Source organism: Dendrobium catenatum, unplaced genomic scaffold, assembly GCF_001605985.2.
Source record: "Dendrobium catenatum unplaced genomic scaffold, ASM160598v2 fragScaff_scaffold_760, whole genome shotgun sequence".
Taxonomy (NCBI): Eukaryota; Viridiplantae; Streptophyta; class Magnoliopsida; order Asparagales; family Orchidaceae; genus Dendrobium; species Dendrobium catenatum.
This window is the reverse complement of record NW_021319222.1, coordinates 183,395-203,420: the sequence shown is the minus strand read 5'-3', so window position 1 is coordinate 203,420 and position 20,026 is coordinate 183,395. Positions and strand designations below refer to the sequence as shown.

The window sequence follows — 20,026 nt, the reverse complement described above, 5'->3', positions numbered from 1 at the left end:
GTTTTTTTTTTTTTTCTTTTATCTCCTCCTCCATCTAATCCACATCAAACTCCTTGCACAATCCTTTTACCTCTCCTCCCACCAATCCTTCTTATGTCAACATTTCAATACCTCAAGAAGACCATTGATTTCTATATGAAACCTATCTACAACATTGAGACCAAACTCAAAAGTGTTGGGATTGCTATGGTCTCACTTCATTTAAGATATGTTCATTAATTTATATAGTTAATTCTCACCATATTTTTCAAAGATAAAATATGGCTCAAAATAAAAAATTAAAAACCCTACACTATCATATTAGCAAAAAAATCTATTACGATACTTCTTGATTAACAATATAAGCTTTTCATGTAATATTAAATATACTTTATATAAGATACTTTAATGTTATTTGAACTGAAACTAAAGAATACAAGTTTTTTTCAAGGATATATTTAAGTAAAATATTACATTTATTTTTTTACAATAATAATTTATCAAGTCTTGCTTGTCAATTAATAAAATGAATGCATTTTATTTATTTTCTTAGCATGAATTATTATATGAAAAATTAATATTCACATTAATATATCAAATTAATATTATTTTTTAGCATGGAATTATTATCAATTATATTATTTTTTTTCACATATTGTATCTTTTTTTTTTTTTTTTGCAATTCATATATCCAATTAAATGAGTGTCTTGTGTTCATTATTTTAAAATATATTTAAATATAAATTTATTGATAATAAAGGTATTTCTCTAACTATTAGAAGGAATTTTTATTAAAACTTATATTTTAATATTTTAAAATTTTAAAATAAATTTATAATAAAAAAAAATTTTATCAGAATACTGAGCTAATTGCTCGACTCTTTTACAAATAGGTGAAATGAAAATATTATGGCTGACCTCAAAGAACTTTTATTACGTCCTCTGACCGGACGTAGTTCTACGTTCGGTCATAGGATTGTTACTCTATTTTTGTTCGGTATTTGGTCTGTATTTTTTAGGTATTGTTTGGTTAAACGAGAAATACCGTTCTATGAAGATCAATACCGAGTTATACCGAGCAATACCGAGTAATACCAAAAATACCTAATTTTTTTTAGAAACAATTTGATATTTTTTAGCATTATTTGATATAGCTCGTTATTGCTCAGTATAACTCGGTATTTTATCTTAACATAATGATATTTCTCGTTAGTTTTTAGTATTGCTCAGGTATATCCCATTTTGTGTTGTGCGATTTAGCTTGCGCCGATAGGTAGCGCTAGGTATGTTTACCGGATGTAATAAAAGTTCGACCTCAAACCTTCCTCGACTAATTGAAGTTTGGTGCATACTTAGCGACTTGAAATAGGCTAAGCAGACGGATTTGTGGAGGAGAAGGAGATTGATCTGCGCCGAGCTTTCCACGCCGGGAAAAAGGCGACGGTTTGGGGGATCGGCATCCGATGGAGGTAGAACCGGCGTGGCGATCTGTCGCTCCGCCGTTACATGGCCTGGATTCTTCTTCTTCTTACTCTATCTCTTTCTATTCGTCTCGTGGATGCCTGGAACGGAAGCTGTTTGGATAAACTTGCCGGCGGGCGGTACGAAGTGCGTTTCGGAAGAGATCCAACCTAACGTTGTCGTCCTCGCTGATTACTCTGTAGTTCCCGAGGACTCTAGCACAGAGCACCCACGATCTCGCCAAGGTATTGATTCTTTATTATCCTTTTACTTTTTACATAAGATGAGTTTATGAAAACTGGTGTTCTATCTTGTTGGATTGGGAAAAAAAGATCTGTTTTAGGTCTCCAGATTGATAATTTCTGGATTTTCTTCACGGTATTCTAGATTGGTGCCCCTATGTTGTTTTGATTGATGGAGTAGAATTAAACGAAAGAGAAAGGCTTGGCCCGTTGTTATGACAGTTGTCTGTGTTATGTGCAGTTTTGGTTATTGTTGTCATCATGGAATGTGCGAGCTGTTAATTTACGGAGTGATTATGAGGTTTAGTAGATTGCTAGGAGTGAATTAGATAGTGTGTATCAGAAAAGCAATTACTACTTGATTCGTTGAAGTGCACATTTCCTTTTATTATTTTTCGTAGTCATACTTGAGTTTTATTTAAACACATTTTTACCTATGAAGTTTATAATGTTTTATTAAAATTAGCTCCCTCAAATTATACTAGATAGTTCATCACATTAAAGGAGGCATAGTATTAATCACAATCACAACAAAGGCTAAAGGGTGCAAACTTTGCACAGTTGGCATTGATGTTGTATGAGCAAGAACGTGGTTCTAAGAAATGATCAGTGGTTTGTTTGAAGGAAGATTGAAGGGTAGGGGGCATTGGGCCCAACTAAAAAAGAGTATTGATAGTGATTATTGTAGAGAGGATAGACATAGTAAGGACAAAAGTTAGAGGTATAATTGCCGCTGAAGACAACGGTAAATCATAAAGGAGGTGAGGGTGATACATTATAGAAGGAGACATGAAGTTTAATTACGGAGTGTAACAGAGATTAACAATGAAGAACTTAACACAGTTGGTGTTGATGTTGATGTTGAAGAAGACAACTTAGAATGATCAAAGGTGGGCTTTGTTGGAGGGAAGATCTAATGGTCAAGGGATGCAAGCGCCAATAGGCTATGATAACTGCTGGTTGGTGGGAATGAGTGCAAATAGGTTATGTTTATCGGTATGAGCGTGCACTGGATCAAATCCTGGACACAAGAGATGGTAGCATAAATAATCACGACAGGAGAGGTGCAATGATGGTGAATGCAAGCAGTCTTATGGTTAGTCATCGGTCATTGTGCAAGTGTTGGCGATCAAGAAGCGCAAGTAGAGGGTAGTTGAGATTGGGAAGGTGTGCGATTCTCAATGAAGAGAAATCATATTGGTTTGGTCTACTAGATACCATATTAGAAGGGTGGGGAAAATTTTTATATATTTTTTGAATTATACTTTTTCCTATCTATCAAGAGGAGAGTCATATCAATGAAAATATAATAAAATGAGGATATTTTAAAAAAATATATATAAAGGAGAATATTTTAATAATAGGACAATATTATAATAAGTAGCATTGATTCTTATTATAAATAAGTTGGCACTTTTATAATTAGAGATATGATAATAAGAATCAACCTCATAGGCATGTTGTGCAACAAAAGAAACTAATATAAATATGAAATAAACCAACTAAAGATAAAATTGAAACTAAAAATGTTGATTTGCAAGCGAGCACAAATTATGACGTTGTCTCCCTATTTGAAACATAAATCTTACAACTTAGTGTGAATAGTATTGATTCTTGTGGATATATTTGATTCAACAAACTAATTGTATTTATGGGCCTCAAAAATACTGCCATGCAATTTGACTTGCAAGATTTCTATTGGTCTTTGTTCCTAATTTAGATTATTTAGGCTTGTAAAGCCTTGTATGTAGCTTGTGTTGTTACATTAGGTGCCTATAAATAGAGGCCCTATGAGTTGTAATAGATATGGTTAAGAATAAGTTTGCTTACGTTGTTCTGCCTCCCTCTCTTCCCTTCTCCTCTCTCCCTCCTCCTCTCTCAACTTCAAGAAGGAAGTTTTTTCCTCTCTTGCAGCAGTGGATTCAACAAATTGGGTATAAACTCCACCTCGATCTAAACTCCACCTGAATATGATTATCTATCTTCTCCCCATTCGAGACTGGACCGAACAGCCAGCCTGAAGCCATGTCCAGCTTCTCGAGACTTCTGCGTGTAGCCAACTTCAGCCATAGTCTGCTCCAAGATCCTGCACTTTGGCTCGCACTTCCGAAGCAGATCCAGCCGACCTCATCTGCGTCGAACCCGTCTCCTGAGTCCAGCAACTTAGCTCGACTCCACCTTACGCGAGGCACCAAAGCCATCTCCGGCTTCTCTACCCCCTCTGCAGCAACGCTCGATGGAGAAATGCACCCGGTCTGTCGCTTCATGCTTGTCCACAAAGAACCTCATGGCCTACAACACTGGACGGAACCAACACCTGTTCTCGATCTCATTCTTGCCTTCCAATCTCTTGCTGACAAACTTTTGATTTACCATGACATCATCCTCTTCATCAGTAAGAATCTAAATTCTTTTCTGATTTTCCTTCCCATAAATCTGAATGAAAAGGGTGGAAGGGTTCCTCTTGCCCGTGCAACTGCTCAAAAACCTCCTCTCTTTTTATCAAGAACCTTCCTCCATCCCTAGCTCTGATCCATTTTGTAGGATCTTGGAGTGTTCTTGAGAGCTCATCTTGAGCTCTTCTTGCAAGAGAGGGATGAGGGAGGGGAGAGGAGATAGACAGCATTGGGGAGGATAAATACCTAAAACTTCGTTAATTTTCCAACCAACATCATTACAAGACCTCTATATATAGAGATGTACAAGGTGTGGTAGCATGCGATGAATCACTATGCTCTAACAAATCAAACATAACACTAAATGAATCAAAATGGATATTTGGCACCAAATTTACTCACTTGACGCACTAAGTATAGCTTATAGAGGGTCCACATTTGACTGCAAAATGTTTATGAGTAGTTATCTTGATCAGCACTCCATTTGTGTTTGGCGTTAGATTCAGATAGCCTGCAAACTAATCTCAATGGGTTTTGTGTCTGCTTCTGTCACTGGAGCTGTCACTGCTCTTGCTACTAATGCTTCTTAGAACACGGAGACCAGTGGGTTATAGGGCTGTTGAAACCAATTATGGTGATCCAAGTTTGATGTCACTATAGAATAAACAAAGTGGCTGGTGGTAGGCTAGTCTGGACTGTGGCCAGAGATAAGGTTGCTTTCTACATGTTGGTTTGGTTTGGTACTGTCATTAATTGCAAAAACCTCAGACAAGTATCCGCCAGTTTTGTCTAACATCTTGAAAAAGCACTTTGATTATTCTGATATTATCTAAAATTTGAAATTAAGATAGCATCAAACCATAATTGCCCACACATAGAGCCTCTTTCGTTTATCTCAGATATGGAGAAGGGTTTGGGTGATGCTATAAGAGAAATTTACCCTGTTGCTGAGCATAGAATATGTATTCGTCATCTGTGGAAGAATTTGAAAAAAAAATTTCATTGCAAAGACGGTCATAAGATTCAAGGTTTGGTTTGGGCAGCAGCAGGAGCATATACTAGCACAGAATACAATGACAAACTTGCAGAACTTAGTGTTCTGAGCCCAACTATCTATGCATATCTTACAAACTTACCTTACAAGTGGTCAAGAAGCCAGTTCATTTTAGGGATCTACCATGCTACTAATACAAGTAACAGTGCTGAATCATTCAATGCATGGATTGTAGATGCTCGAACTAAACCAGTTGTTGATTTAATTGACACACTTCGTGGTAAACTTATGGAGCAAAGGTCGACGCGAAAGATGATGAGCATAACATGGCAACGTGAATTAGTTCCTCACGCGGAAGATTACATAAGAGAAATAACTACAAGAAAAGAGCATATGTTAGTTCGTCAGTCAACTAATTCGAAGGCTGAAGTAGAATCTGTGCATTCAAGACATATTGTTGATGTTGAATCTAAAGAATGTACATGTCGAATATGGCAATTAACCAGACTTCCATGCATTCACGCTGTAGCCTTTATTGGAATGAAGGAGCATCCACTATGGCATACATATGTTCATGATTTGTATTTCGTTTATAGGTAACTTCCCACTTTATATTGAATTGCATACATTTCCATGGCATGATAAATATTTCGTATGTGTTTTAGGTACAGGATGGCATACGAGGGAGCTATCGGTACATTACCTGATAAAGAACAGTGGCAAATAATTGAAGATGTGGTCGATATTGGAGTGCCTAACACTTCAAGACCTAGAGGAAGACCCAAAAAAAGAAGATTAACAAATTTCCTTGAGAAAGATAAGAAAGTGCATAAATGTAGCAGGTGTTCACTTTGGGGGCATCATCGGAGCACATGCAAGAACCCATTACAGAACAATGATACAATGACACAAAACGAAAACCCATTATCAAAACGTAGAAAGTTGGATAGTAGACGGACTGCTGAGACTATCAACGATGGAGTGGAGTTTGAGTGCCTACCTCTTGATGGGTTTTGAGATTGTAATTTTTGGCTGTTTTTTTGTTGTTCTTTTGTGATGCTAAAACTAAAAGTCAGATGTAATTTTTGGCTGTTTTTTGATATATTTTGTGCTGGTTTCCTAAAACTTCAAAGTATTTTTTGCAAGATTAAGAAGTTCCACATTATGGTGTGCTTGGTTCATTCACGGGTTTTATATAATGTAATGTTATTAAGAAATACCAACTGTTTTGGTTCATTGACATTTTAAAATAATAATTTCATATGACATTCTGTTCTATTTTGATTACATTTAGAAACAATTTTCAGAATTGCTGCTGAAGGCAGCAAGTGACTATGGAGCTTTAACTGCATCAGTTGCTGAATTCCAATGGAGCCAGAATTTTAGGGAACTGCATGCTGTTGCAATAATTCTTTATTACTCCATTTGCTCAGCTGTTTATGAAGTATTACACGCTGTAGCCTATATTCTATTCCTGTTGCATCGAGCTTTAAGAAGCATAGGTTTATGCACTTTAAAATGCTTCCTGGCACCTATTTCTTTGAAAAGATAAAAAAGTATAGGTATATGCTGTTTCGTGAAGTGCTTCCTGGCACCTATTTCTTTGCCGAATGCATAGCTTCTTTAATAATTTGCTGGAATTGCCATAGGAACTTCTCCAAAAATTTATGATCAAAAAATTAAGAAGGATAAAACACATCACTTCTCCAAAAAAACATCATAAATACTCATGATTTATAAACTTTCAATATTCATAAATACATATTTTAGTTCCATACAATAGAAGGATAACATACATCACTTCTCCAAAAAAGATATCATATTTTTCTTGTCGTTTCACAAAACCATGAGAAGTTTAACATAACATATGCTCCAACATAAAAGATCACTAGCCTAAATAAAGGCGGACAGTAATGTCAATAAAAACCATCACTACAAAAACTTTCATCATGCGAAGAATCAAGTCGAGCTTCTTCGAATTCCTAGCATCACTGACCTTAAATTCAATTAGTGTCACGTAAGTAGGCTCTTCTTCTTCTTCCTCATCTACCCATTTGAAGAACCTGCAATCATCCTCAGTTTGATTATACACACACCTATAAAATTGTCTTCCACTGTTGGGGCCTCAGTGGCAGGTGAACACGACACATTTTAGGTGGCAATTGCAGTGAAGCTTCGACTGCTGCATCCGACTCTTCACAACAGATGAATTTGATGAACTCATTAAAACCTATATAAAAACTGTATAATTGATGAAAAATATACATTAGAGCAGGTTTTAACTGATTCTAACTATAAGAACACTTGCAGGAAAAGAAAAAACAAACAAAGGTCACGGGAAAAAAAGGGAAAATGAAGGGCACGGATCAGGTATTTCCTTTCAAACGAAGGGCACGGAAAAAAAACACAAAAAATCTCGATCAAAAGTTGCCTTTATCTGCAAGGTTTCATTTCAAATACTGCTTCCTTGCTTCTCAATAGCTAGATCTGCGGTAGATCTCAAAAGCAAGCTATCGGTACATTCCGAATACCCTCTCACAGATCTTCGACAAAAAAAAAAGCGAATTAATGGCATGGATCATACCTACTCCCGATCTCAAAAGCAGGTTATTACCTTTCACCTTCCTCCCCGATCGCTATCTCCGCCACTCGCGCTGCTCGCACTGCTCGCACGGCTCTTTAACATTTGCGGTAAAAAGAGGGGAGAAGTCGGCGTGAGATGGGGATGTAACGGAGTGGTAAAACTGAGATATAAAATGAGTTTTAGGTGGTATAATAGTAATATTAAATTTTTAGGTGTTAGATATGTAAATGATAATAAATATAGTGGTATGTATGTAAATTTCCCTAAAAAATATTGATCAGAATACTGAGCTAATTGCTTAATTCTTTTACAAATAGGTGAAATAAAAAAATTATGGCTATGACCTCAAACGTTCCTCGACTAATTGAAGTTTGGTGCATACTTAGCGACTTGAAATAGACTAAGCAGACGGATTGTGGAGAAGGAGATTGATCTGCGCCGAGTGGAACCGGAAAAGGGCGACTGTTTTGGGGGATCGGCATCCGATGGAGGAGAAGAACGGCGTGGCGATCTGTCGCGCCGCCGTAACGATGCCTGGATTCTTCTTCTTCTTACTCTTCTCTTTCCTATTCGTCTCGTGGATGCCTGGAACGGAAGCTGTTTGGATAAACTTGCCGGCGGGCGGTACGAAGTGCGTTTCGGAGGAGATCCAACCTAACGTCGTCGTCCTCGCTGATTACTCTGTAGTTCCCGAGGACTCTAGCCAAGAGCACCCCACGATCTCGGCCAAGGTATTGATTCTTTATTATCCCTTTTTACTAGATTGGTCGAAAAACTTGATTTAAGGGATGAGTTTTATGAAAATGGTGTTCTATCTTGTTGGATTGGAGAAAAGATCCTGTTTTAGGTCTCCAGAATCCAGATTGATAATTTCTGGATTTTCTTCACGGTATTCTAGATTGCTGGCCCTATGCTGTTTTTTGATTGATGGAGTAGAATTAAACGAAGAGAAAGGCTTGGCCCGTTGTTATGCAGTTGTTGTGTTATGTGCAGTTTTTGGTTATTGTTGTCATCATCGAATGTGCGAGCTGTTAATTTACGGAGTGATTATGAGGTTTAGTAGATTGCTAGGAGTGAATTAGAGAGGTGATCAGAAAGCAATACTACTTGATTCGTTGAAGTGCATATTTCCTTTATTATTTTTCGTAGTAAACTGAGTTTATCTAAACACATTTTTACCTGTGAAGTTTAATAATGTTGTGATAAATTAGCTTCCCTCAAAATTAACTAATAGGTCATCACATTATAAAGGGAGGCATATGATTAATCACAATCACAACAAAGGCTAAAGGGTGCAAACTTTGCACAGTCGGCATTGGTGTTGATGAGCAAGAACGACAACTAAGAATGATCAGTGGTTTGTTTCAAGGAAGATTTGAAGGGTAGGGGGCGTAGGGCCCAACTAAAAAAGAGTATTGATAGTGATTATTGTAGAGAGGTAAGCATAGTAAGGACAAAAGTTAGAGGTATAATTGCCGCTGAAGACAACGGTAAATCATAAAGGAGGTGAGGGTGATACATTATAGAAGGAGACATGAATTTAATTACGAGTGTAACAGAGATTAACAATGAGAACTTACACAGTTGGTGTTGATGTTGATGTTGAAGAAAGACAACTAAGAATGATCCAAAGGTGGCTTTGTTGGAGGAAGATCTAATGGTCAAGGGATGCAAGGCCCAATAGGCTATGATAACTGCTGGTTGGTGGGAATGAGTGCAAATAGGTATTTTATCGGTGAGCGTGCACTGGATCAATCCTGGACACAAGAGATGGTAGCATAAATAATCACGCACAGGAGAGGTGCAATGATGGTGAATGCAAGCAGTCTATGGTTAGTCAATCGGTCATGTGCAAGTGTTGGCGATCAAGAAGCGCAAGTAGGAGGTAGTTGAGATTGGGAAGGTGGCGATTCTCAATGGAAAGAGAAGATCATATTGGGTTTGGCTCTGATACCATATTAGAAGGGTGGAAAATTTTATATCTTTTTTGAATTATACTTTTTCCTATCTATCAAGAGGAGAGATCAATCAATGAAAATATAATAAATGAGGATATTTTTAAAAAAATTATAATAAAGGAGAATATTTTTAATAATAGGAAATATTATAATAAGTATCATTGATTCTTATTATAAATAAGTTGGCACTTTTATAATTTAGATATGATAATAAGAATCAACCTCATAGGCATGTTTGCAACAAAAGAAACTAATATAAATATGAAATAAACCAACTAAAGTAAAATTGAAACTAAAAATGTTGATTTGCAAGCGAGCACAAATTATGACGTTGTCATCCCTATTTGAAACATAATCTTACAACTTAGTTGTGAATAGTATTGAGTTTTCTTTGTGGATATATTTGATTCAAACAAACTAATTTGTATTATGGGCCTCAAAAATACTGCCATGCAATTGACTTGCAAGATTTCTATTGGTCTTTGTTCCTATATTTAGATTATTTAGGCTTGTAAAGCCTTGTATGTAGCTTGTGTTGTTACATTAGGTGCCTATAAATAGAGGCCCTATGAGTTGTAATAGATATGGTTTAAGAAATAAAGTTTCTTACGTTGCTCTGCCTCCCTCTTCCCTTCTCCTCTCTCCCTCCTCCTCCTCTCTCAACTTCAAGAAGAGGAAGTGTTCTTCCTCTCTGCAGCAAGTTGGATTCAACAATTTGGTATAAACTCCACCTCGATCTAAACTCCACCTGAATATGAATATCTATCTTCTCCCCCATTCGAGACTGACCGAACAGCCAGCCTGAAGCCCATGTTCCAGCTTCTCGAGACTTCTTGCGTGTTAGCCAATCTTCAGCCATAAGTCTGCCTGTTCAAGATCCTGCACTTCGGCCCGCACTTCCGAAGCAGATCCAGCGACCTCATCTGCGTCGAACCCGTCTCCTGGTCCAGCAACTTAGCTCGACTCCACCTTACGCGAGGCACCAAGCCATCTCCGGCTTCTCTACCCCCGTCTGCAGCAACGCTCGATGAGCAAATGCCACCCGGTCTGTCGCTTCATGCCTGTCCACAAGAACCTCATGGCCTACAACACTGGACGGAACCAACACCTGTCTCGATCTCATTCTTGCCTTCCAATCTCTTGCTTGACAAACTTTTGATTTTACCATGACATCATCCTCTTCATCAGTAAGATCTTAAATTCTTTTCTGATTTTCCTTCCCATAAATCTGAATGAAAGGGTGGAAGGGTTCCTCTGTCCCGTGCAACTGCTCAAGACCTCCTCTCTTTTTTAACAAGAACCTTCCTCCATATCCCTAGCTCTGATACCATTTTGTAGGATCTTGGAGATGTTCTTGAGAGCTCATCTTGAGCTCTTCTTGCAAGAGAGGGAGAGGGAGGGAGAGAGATAGACAGCGATTGGGGAGGAAAATACCTAAAACTTCGTTAATTTTTCCCAACCAATACATCATACAAGACCTCTATATATAGAGATGTACAAGGGTGTGGTAGCATGCATGAACAACGTATCCTAAAACTAAATCAATACATAACACTAATGAATCAAAAATGGATATTTGGCACCAAATTAACTCACTTGACGCACTAAGTTAGCTTATAGGGGTCCACATTTCGACTGCAAAATGTTTAGAGTAGTTATCTTGATCAGCACTCCCATTTGTGTTTGGCGTTAGATTCAGATAGCCTGCAAACTAATCTCAATGGGTTTTGTGTCTGCTTCTGTCACTGGAGCTGTCACTGCTCTTGCTACCTAATGCTATTATAGAAGGAGACATGAGTTTAATTATGAGTGTAACAGAGATCAACAGTGAGAACTTTACACAGTTGGTGCTGATGTTGATGTTGAAGAAAGACAACTAAGAATGATCCAAAGGTGGCTTTGTTGGAGGAAGATCTAATGGTCAAGGGGTGCAAGGCCCAATAGGCTATGATAACTGGTGGTTGGTTGGAATGAGTGCAAATAGGTATTTTATCGGTGAGCGCACATTGGATCAATCTTGGACACAAGAGATGGTAGCATAAATAATCACGCACAGGAGAGGTGCAATGATGGTGAATGCAAGCAATCTATGGTTAGTCAATCGGTCATGTGCAAGTGTTGGCTATCAACAAGCGCAAGTAGGGACATCGAATGATAAGGTAGTTGAGATTGGGAAGGTGGCTATTCTCAATGGAAAGAGGAGAACATATTGAGTTTGGCTCTGAAATCATATTAGAAGGGTGGAAAATTTTATATCTTTTTTGAATTATCCTTTTTCCTATCTATCAAGAGGAGAGAGCAATCAATGAAAATATAATAAATGAGGATATTTCTAAGAAAATTATAATAAAGGAGAATATTTTTAATAATAGGAAATATTATAATAAGTAGCATTGATTCTTATTATAAATAAGTTGGCACTTTTATAATTTAGATATGATAATAAGAAATCAACATCATAGGCATGTTTGCAACAAAATGTTGATTTGCAAGCGAGCACAAATTATAACGTTGTCATCCCTATTTGAAACATAATCTTACAACTTAGTTGTGAATAGTATTGATTTTTCTTTGTGGATATATTTGATTCAAACAAAATAATTTGTATTATGGGCTTCAAAAAGACTGCCATGCAATTGACTTGCAAGATTTCTAATGAAGCAAAAAATGGATATTTGGCACCAAATTAACTCACTTGACGCACTAAGTTAGCTTATAGGGGACCACATTTCGACTGCAAAATGTTTAGAGTAGTTATGTTGATCAGCACTCCCATTTGTGTTTGGCATTAGATTCAGATAGCCTGCAAACTAATCTCAATGTGTTTTGTGTCTGCTTCTGTCACTGGAGCTGTCACTGCTCTTGCTACCTAGTGCTTCTTAGAACACGGAGACCATTGGGTGGGTTATAGGTGTCTGTTGAAACCAATTATGGTAATCCAAGTTTGATGTCACTATAGAATAACAAAGTGGCCTGGTGGTAGGCAAGTCTGGACTGTTCCAGAGATAAGGAGTTGCCAGTACTTGCTTTCTACATGTTTGTTTGGTTTGGTACTGTCATTAAATTGCAAAAACCTAGACAACTATCCTCCAGTTTTGTCTAACATCTTGAATAAAGCACTTTGATCTTCTGATATTATCTAAAATTTTGAAATTAAGATAGCATCAAACCATAGATTTTGTGATTGCTATCTAGTTAACATATCAGCCAAGATAGCTGCAAATCAAGTAGGCTTTTAGGTTAATCTAATAGCTGTGTATACTATCTACCACTTGTTTACTCTGTTAACCTTTAAAGTTTAAGAAGACTTCTTAATAATTAATCCCATCCTTCAAAGCTTTTCCTCTGCATCTTCCACTCTCATTACTCGCATATGAGAGCATTCTTCCTTCGCCCTGCTTCCCTTGCCATTCTTGGCTAGATTTGGCTGGTTTAGCTAGTTTTCTTTTTTTCTTGGACTCTCTTTCTCAAAATAACATTTCATAGTTGCACTGGTAGTTCTCCAACGTTGAAATGGTTGTTGTTGTCTCTCTAGAATCATATATGGGGAAGAGATGATGAAAAAATTGGAGCAAATCAAAAAATAATAATAAAGAAAAATAATATAGAAAACAAATGGGGAAAAGACCGACTACAGTTGAGGTTGGAAGCTTCATTTAATCAACTCTAAATAGCATGATAAATTCAAATTTAATATATACAATTATGGCAAGGATATTTGTTTTGTAACAAACTTGTGTGCATTTTTACCTCTGTTAGTAGTGTTAGTTGTGCATCTTCTCCATAAACTAGATTATTAGTTCAAGATATTATGAACCCCCGCACAATCTTCTAAAGGCTAAATGCTATAAAACGTATTTTGCCAAGATCTGTTAGATTTTGTAATTTATAACCTTATTTGTCCATGCACCAGGCTAGCACTTAACAAAGTTTGAAGGTTTAAGGTGTTTAATATGCTGATTGGTCCCAAGTCCCTTGTTTTGAACATCATATATTTTCAGTCCCATCTTAAGCCATTTAGACACCATTGATAAAGGAGGTTTGTTAGGGTGAGTTGTAAAATTCATGGTTTTGTCATTTTTTTTCTTTAAATGTTATGAAAATATGAATGGAATAACCGAGCGAACATGGTGCATTCAGTTTTTATGTTTCTATGATGATTGAAATTTTTTCATTAGATGTCCTACTATAGTCAAGCTTCTATGTTGTGCATTGTGCAGTATACCTCCTATATTTATTGCTCTCCTTTGGCATTTGAGGCGAAAGGATATTATTATGGTTAGAAAAGGATTTAAAGAAACATAGTTTTAAGATATAAAGAAAATTCCAATTCGAAATCTCTTGCTTCCTCTCTTTTTGTTTGTGCTGTCTAATTTTGACCAAATTTATCAATGCAATGGCAATGTTGGAAATATAATTTTATGCTTGGTTGTAACATCATAATGCTGAATAATCAGCTAACTTCTTCCATTTCAGCATCTTAAACTAGCTAGTTTTTAGCTATACTGAAATTCGCTAGTTGATGATTATTATCAGGCTGTCTTGAGACATGGATTTGAAAGGAAATAGAACTCGATTTATATAGTAGGTAACTTAGAAATTTCCTTATAATTGCTTGTTATTCCTTATTTTTTCTTCTTTTTAATCAAAATATAAGCTATTTATACATCTAAGTTATGTTGGACTTCGTGAACACTAATCTCATAGGGGTGGCCTACTTAATGAAACATTTTGAAGTCATTACTCATGAAATGGCTTCAACCCCGCATGGTTCATTTAAAAATCATTATAGACTATAGTAGCAACACTTAGCTAGGCATTTTGCAGAAAAGCACTACAATTTTATTCATAGTGATAAACTCAAAATTTATGAAGCTCTCGTTAAAATATTTCACAAGAGTAGAAAGTATTTATTAGTTGACCGATCATAATTAGTTGGACGAGTAAGAATAGGGGGAGTATTAGTTGATGAATGAGATGTTTCTTATTGTGACTTAGTAGGAGAATGATAAGAATCAAATGAAATCTTTTTTCTACAGAAAAAAGGATGTATATATTATCACTAAATACTTAAGTATGTAGCTAAGTAAAATAATGAGTTTTATATAAAATTGGGCAATGTACTTCATATATGTTTTTTTTAAAGTATCTAAGTAATTCAAATATATTTTTTTTAATGTGCCGTACCTAGATAAGCACTGCTTCTGTAACATAATTTTAATTGTTGAAATCATAAGCAAGCATTTTTTTTTTTTCTTTGTGAAGTATCTAACTAGGTACTTCGCATATATGACTATTTTTCATAAGTACCTTACTACGTACTATCGCTAAATTTTAAAGGTTAAAATCACGACTAAACTGATTTTTTTATGTTAATACATTACTTTTTGGTGATGTTGCTAGTTATGGATATCTTAATGGAGTTTTAATGGCTAAAATCCTAAATAAATATTTTTTTCTATTAATTAGGTACTTAACATACCTAGCTAGGTACTTCATATGTATGCTTTTTTATGAAGTACCTTACTAGGTACAACTATTATAATAAAATTTTATTGTTTGAAATCACAAATAAACTTCTTATTTGTTCACTTTTTTTTTTTGTGTAGTACCCAGTTAGTTGTTGCTGCTATAATGGAATTTTAATGGTTAAACCACAAGTAAACAGCTAGGCTCTCTCTCTCTCTCTCTCTCTCTCTCTCTCTCTCTCTCTCTCTCACACACACACACACACACATATTGGAAATACATAATTATTTAATTCAACATTATTTCATATTTCTCAAATAAACCTTGAGTACACAATGATATGCATTTTTTTAGCACAAATATCTAGCAATTTACTTCAATTAATATAAATTATTCCATAATATCGTATATGGAAGCTTTGTTTTAATATGCATTTTTATTAAACCGGGCGGGTAGTTAACCGATATATGGATGTGAAACATAAGTGTTTAACTTATACTATTACACATAAAATAATGTTTTAAGTTGAAACCAAAAATATTAAGCATGTAAATATTCCCACAAGAAAGAGATTGTTCAAAGCACCATACACCAATTAGCTTGAACTATTTAAATAGTAAAATACGCTCGAGCTACTAGAGAATGTTTTAAATATTTATAGAACTGGTCGTGGAGAAGTATGCAAAAGAGCATTGGATGAATGCAAATTACTTTGCAAAATAATCATGAGTCGCTATATAAATAGTCTTCTTTAAAACTTAATCCACTTATTACTAATGGCAGAACATAAAAGTCACATAAAGCTGCCTATTGATATTGGGTTATTTGATTAGTTTGGGGTTTTAGTTAAAAAAATGAATTTTTATTCATTTACACATGCAAGCTCGTTATTAGTCATCATATATAGAGCTACATCCAGCCACCAAATAGAATAATTTCTCTCACACTTAGAATAAAAGAGATCACATACTTTTCTTAAAAAAAAATTATTTCTTCATCAATCATCCAATGATCCAAATGTAGTAAGGACTTAATTTATATATGTCTTAGGTGATTGATAAAATAATAAATTATGGATTAAAACTTAATTTTTAAAATTAAGGATTTGCTACCGTATGTTAAACTACTTTAGAATGGCTCTCAACTCATTGTATGTAGTTCAAAGGCGCTTTATCCAATGCAGAGGATGGCAAATTAAAATATGGCTTATGATGTTTTTTGGCTCATCTTACAATGGTTACAATGAATAACATTGCATGGATCATACCTTTGTTCCAAGCATTGGCGACTGGTTTTCTTCATGTTAGATGTGATTCTATGTCTTAAATAATCGATGGAACCAAATATATTTTTTTGTGTATTCTATCATACATGTGATTCCATCAGCTATCCATAAATATAGATTTTTTAAAGAAAATTATGAATTTATATGCCTCATAATATGTTTATTTGAAAAAAATATCCACGTTTGTTTTCTCAGGGAAATATACATGAAATTTTATTTTGGGCTAAATTACCATCTAAAAAGAGAGAATTCTTGTATTCGCTGATTACATTTTGAAGTTGAATTATTTGAAATGTGTTTGAACATATTCAAATGCTAACCTAGTTCGGTCTAGTTTGAACCCGTGTTTGAAATTTGTTCGAACGTTGTTGGAGAGTCGTGAACCTGATAGTAAACACTTGAAGTTATCAAGTATCCCTATCAATCTTTGATAAAACCGCAAAAACTTTCCTCCAACTCCAATGAAAAATAGGGTAAACAATAATTTTATTGCAAGAATCAAATAGAACGAAAGAAAATATCAAGATATAGTTGATCCTCAATTCGAAAGGAGAATCTACCTCTCCCAAATCTCTAGATGCCGCTAGAGCCAAAAAATCTAAGAGATCTCAAATTTCAGCCAAATTCAAGATAAACCTAACCTTAGTAAGACAAGGCTAATTAAAACAAAAGGACAAATATTTAATCCCTAAACAACCCCTAATAGAACCGGTCGAGTATGGATCGGTTCAGTTTGTTCAACTAGCCCCCCTTGGGCCGGTCCAACAGAACCCCTCTCCTTATGCATTGTGTTCCTGTCATTGGCTTTCCCATCGAGCTATGGTCACTAACTGCTCTTTTCCTTCAAATGCCATCAAACCTATCGATTCTTTCCCCTAGTCTCCCGTCATGAACACCTCTTCGCACGCCATCAGTCCAATGACACCTTCCCCTAGTGAAATCCTGCCGTGAACACCTCTCCTTCACACATTGTTGATTTTGTCAATACCTTCCCCTAGCAAGCTCCCGTCATGAGCATTTATTCTCCTAAATACATTGTTGGTCACATCACACGCTGTCGCTCTCATTGTGGTCATCCCCATGTGATTTCCCATCTATTCTTCCCTCATCATAAACAACAGCATGTTTGTTTCCAGGTTCAATCTCAGGTTTGAACCCTAGTTCAAACCAAGTTTGAACATGGGTTTAAATTTGAACATATTTGAACCCATTTCGGATGCTTTGATTTCAAATATTAATCTGCAAATACTAGAGGTTATCACTCAATGGGGACAATTTGATCCGTAGTAGAATTTTCGGGCACAATTCTCCAAGAAAATAAACTATATTGTCTGGGGTATTTTTCCAATTGTGTATACTATGAGGCATATAATGTCAATTTATCTCTTTTTAAAGGGTATGAGAAGTAGAGTTGGGCCATCCAATAATAAAACTAGTATGTGTTCCTTTTCTGGGACGTCTTATATTTGAAAAATTAGATTTTAAGCTGGGCTATCCAAGCAATAATCGAGAGCATTAATGATTGACCTGATTTTTATTAGAAGTAGAGCTTATTTTTTGGGACTGAAATATTGTCAAATTTCTTAGAGAGGAATTGAAGGATGATAAATGCTGAATGATGATTTTGTTGCTTCATGCAATATGCTTCCGGGTAGTAGCCCCTTCTGATAAATAGTTACATAATTCAAATAATCAAAAGGGCCTAATAATGCATAGTTTAACTTACCTCAGTCTAGTATTAAGATTTTTTTTACATACTTGGTTGGACTTCATAAACAACTGATCAAGGCTTGTTGATTTTGGTTTGCAATAGCATCTGGTCCTTAGCTTTTATTTTTGAAACTATTGAACTGTGTTAGGCCGGTCCGGGGGGGGGGGGATGCTGGAGACGGTCCCGGTCCTAATTTACTCCAGGCGGCCCCACATGTGAATGGAACCTGGGATAGCAGGGGGAGGGAATTTTTGAATAGAAGGGTTGTTTAGGGATTTTATATGGGTCTTTTGGAGTTAATTAGGGGCTAAGGGGGATTTAGGGTTTTATCTTGAATTTTGGCTGAAATTTTGGGATGCTCTTGGAGGCTTGGGCTCTAGTCTTCTTAACTAGAGATTTTGGAGAGTTTTCCTCTTGAATTGAAGAATCTTGTACCGTTGCTGTTTTTATTCGTCTACTAGTGGAATACCAGTTATTTGCTTGAATTTTCTTCAGATTTCCCTCCAGTGTTCTCAGTTTTCTACTGGATTTGGCTGTTTTACTGCTGTAAACATTAGTTTCCTTGCTGTTTGATCATCAATTTTGGTTAGGTTTGTTTGCGAACTCAAGTATTTCCTATCAAACTGCTGGGCATAAAAAATTTTATTTTGTTTGATATGTTTCTCTACCATGGATGTAATTTCTTTCACTCAATCTCATTGAATCCTTATGCTATCTTCATTGGTGCTTAAACAATAGCACATCTTTTTTATTTACCGCCCATTTGTTGATATCCTGGCAATTACTTCCATCTTGTTACGGTAATGATGGTAGTCATGAGTTTTGTTTGGAAAAATCCATTTGCAGGTCACATCTCCTTACGGAAATTCACTTCATCAGAAGGAGAAGATAACAAGTGGCCAGTTCGCATTCACAACATCAGAAGCTGGCAACTACCTTGCATGTTTTTGGATTGATAGCAGCAATAAAGGTGTAGCAGCTAATGTTATTCTTGATTGGAAGATTGGTATTGCTGCTAAGGATTGGGATTCTGTTGCTAAGAAAGAGAAGATTGAGGTAAGTTCTAGCTCACATGATAGCTCAATTTACTTCGTCTATATCTCACTCGTGCGAGTTTGCCAAACATTTAGGGCGTTGAGCTTGAGCTTAAGAAATTGGAAGCACAGGTGCAGGCAATCCATCAGAATTTACTATATCTCAAGTCCAGGTAATCCTTGTAGCTCCAAACATTTTGGCTTCGTTTGGGATGGCTTTTTTTTTTGTTTTCTAAAACAGCTTTCTAGCACAAAAATATCTTGAATTTGAATTTTTTTTTTTAAAGCAGAATGAAAGATGTCCCGAACGAAGCTTTTATCTACTGATTTTGTTAAAGATGTTGGGAAGGCATGGACTGAACATTTTTTATGTTTTGTGATGAGCTCAGGGAAGCTGATATGAGAGAAGTGAGTGAGACGACAAATGCCAGAGTTGCATGGTTCAGCATCATGTCCCTTGGTGTATGTATTGTGGTATCTGTCTTGCAGTTGTGGCATCTTAAAAGCTTCTTCCAGAAGAAAAAACTGATCTAGACTTAACCATTGAAGCATGTAGAATGAGCAAAAATCAAGAAACAATTGGTATGAATCGCTGTTTTTGTGTAACATTTTTCTTTATATGCAGAATTATTCTGATCTTAATCTACATTTTGGAGTTTTTTTTTTTCTTTTAATCTCTTTCTTTTGAATGGATTCTGGATACTATGGCTTCGTTTGAGACGATTTTTTTATTTCTTTTTGAAGCAACTTTTTAGTAAAAAATTAAAATTTGTATTAGAAAACTACTTCAAGAAACAGTAAAAAAGCTGTGGCTTTGTTTGGCAGTGCTTTTTTGCTGCTTTTTAAAACAACTTTTCAGTATAAAAATTAAAATATTTGTACTATAAACTGCTTTAAGAAGCAATAAGAAAGC

General features: G+C 35.8%; 2 protein-coding genes across 3 annotated transcripts in view; both read left to right on the top strand.

The window, feature by feature from the left end:
- LOC110097022 (WAT1-related protein At2g39510-like) overlaps positions 1–1,964 on the top strand; it is a 6,591-nt gene extending 4,627 nt beyond the window's left edge. The window contains exons 8-9 of the mRNA XM_020823229.2: positions 1,349–1,685; positions 1,924–1,964. Coding sequence (XP_020678888.2) covers positions 1,349–1,685; positions 1,924–1,964 — 378 coding nt within the window. The remainder of the gene's footprint in view (positions 1–1,348; positions 1,686–1,923) is intronic.
- On the top strand, positions 1,366–19,779 carry LOC110097014 (transmembrane emp24 domain-containing protein p24delta3-like). Of its 2 annotated transcripts, none has more exons than XM_028696531.1 (5): positions 1,366–1,409; positions 8,110–8,387; positions 18,926–19,135; positions 19,210–19,286; positions 19,503–19,779. In XM_028696531.1, exons 2-5 carry the CDS (start codon positions 8,142–8,144, stop codon positions 19,645–19,647), a joined length of 678 nt encoding a protein of 225 aa, XP_028552364.1. In that variant the 5' UTR covers positions 1,366–1,409; positions 8,110–8,141; the 3' UTR covers positions 19,648–19,779. The 2 variants fall into 2 exon arrangements, with proteins under 2 accessions (XP_028552364.1, XP_028552365.1); XM_028696532.1 differs by having other exon boundaries at positions 1,386–1,405; positions 8,105–8,387.
- The last annotated feature ends 247 nt before the right edge of the window (positions 19,780–20,026 follow it).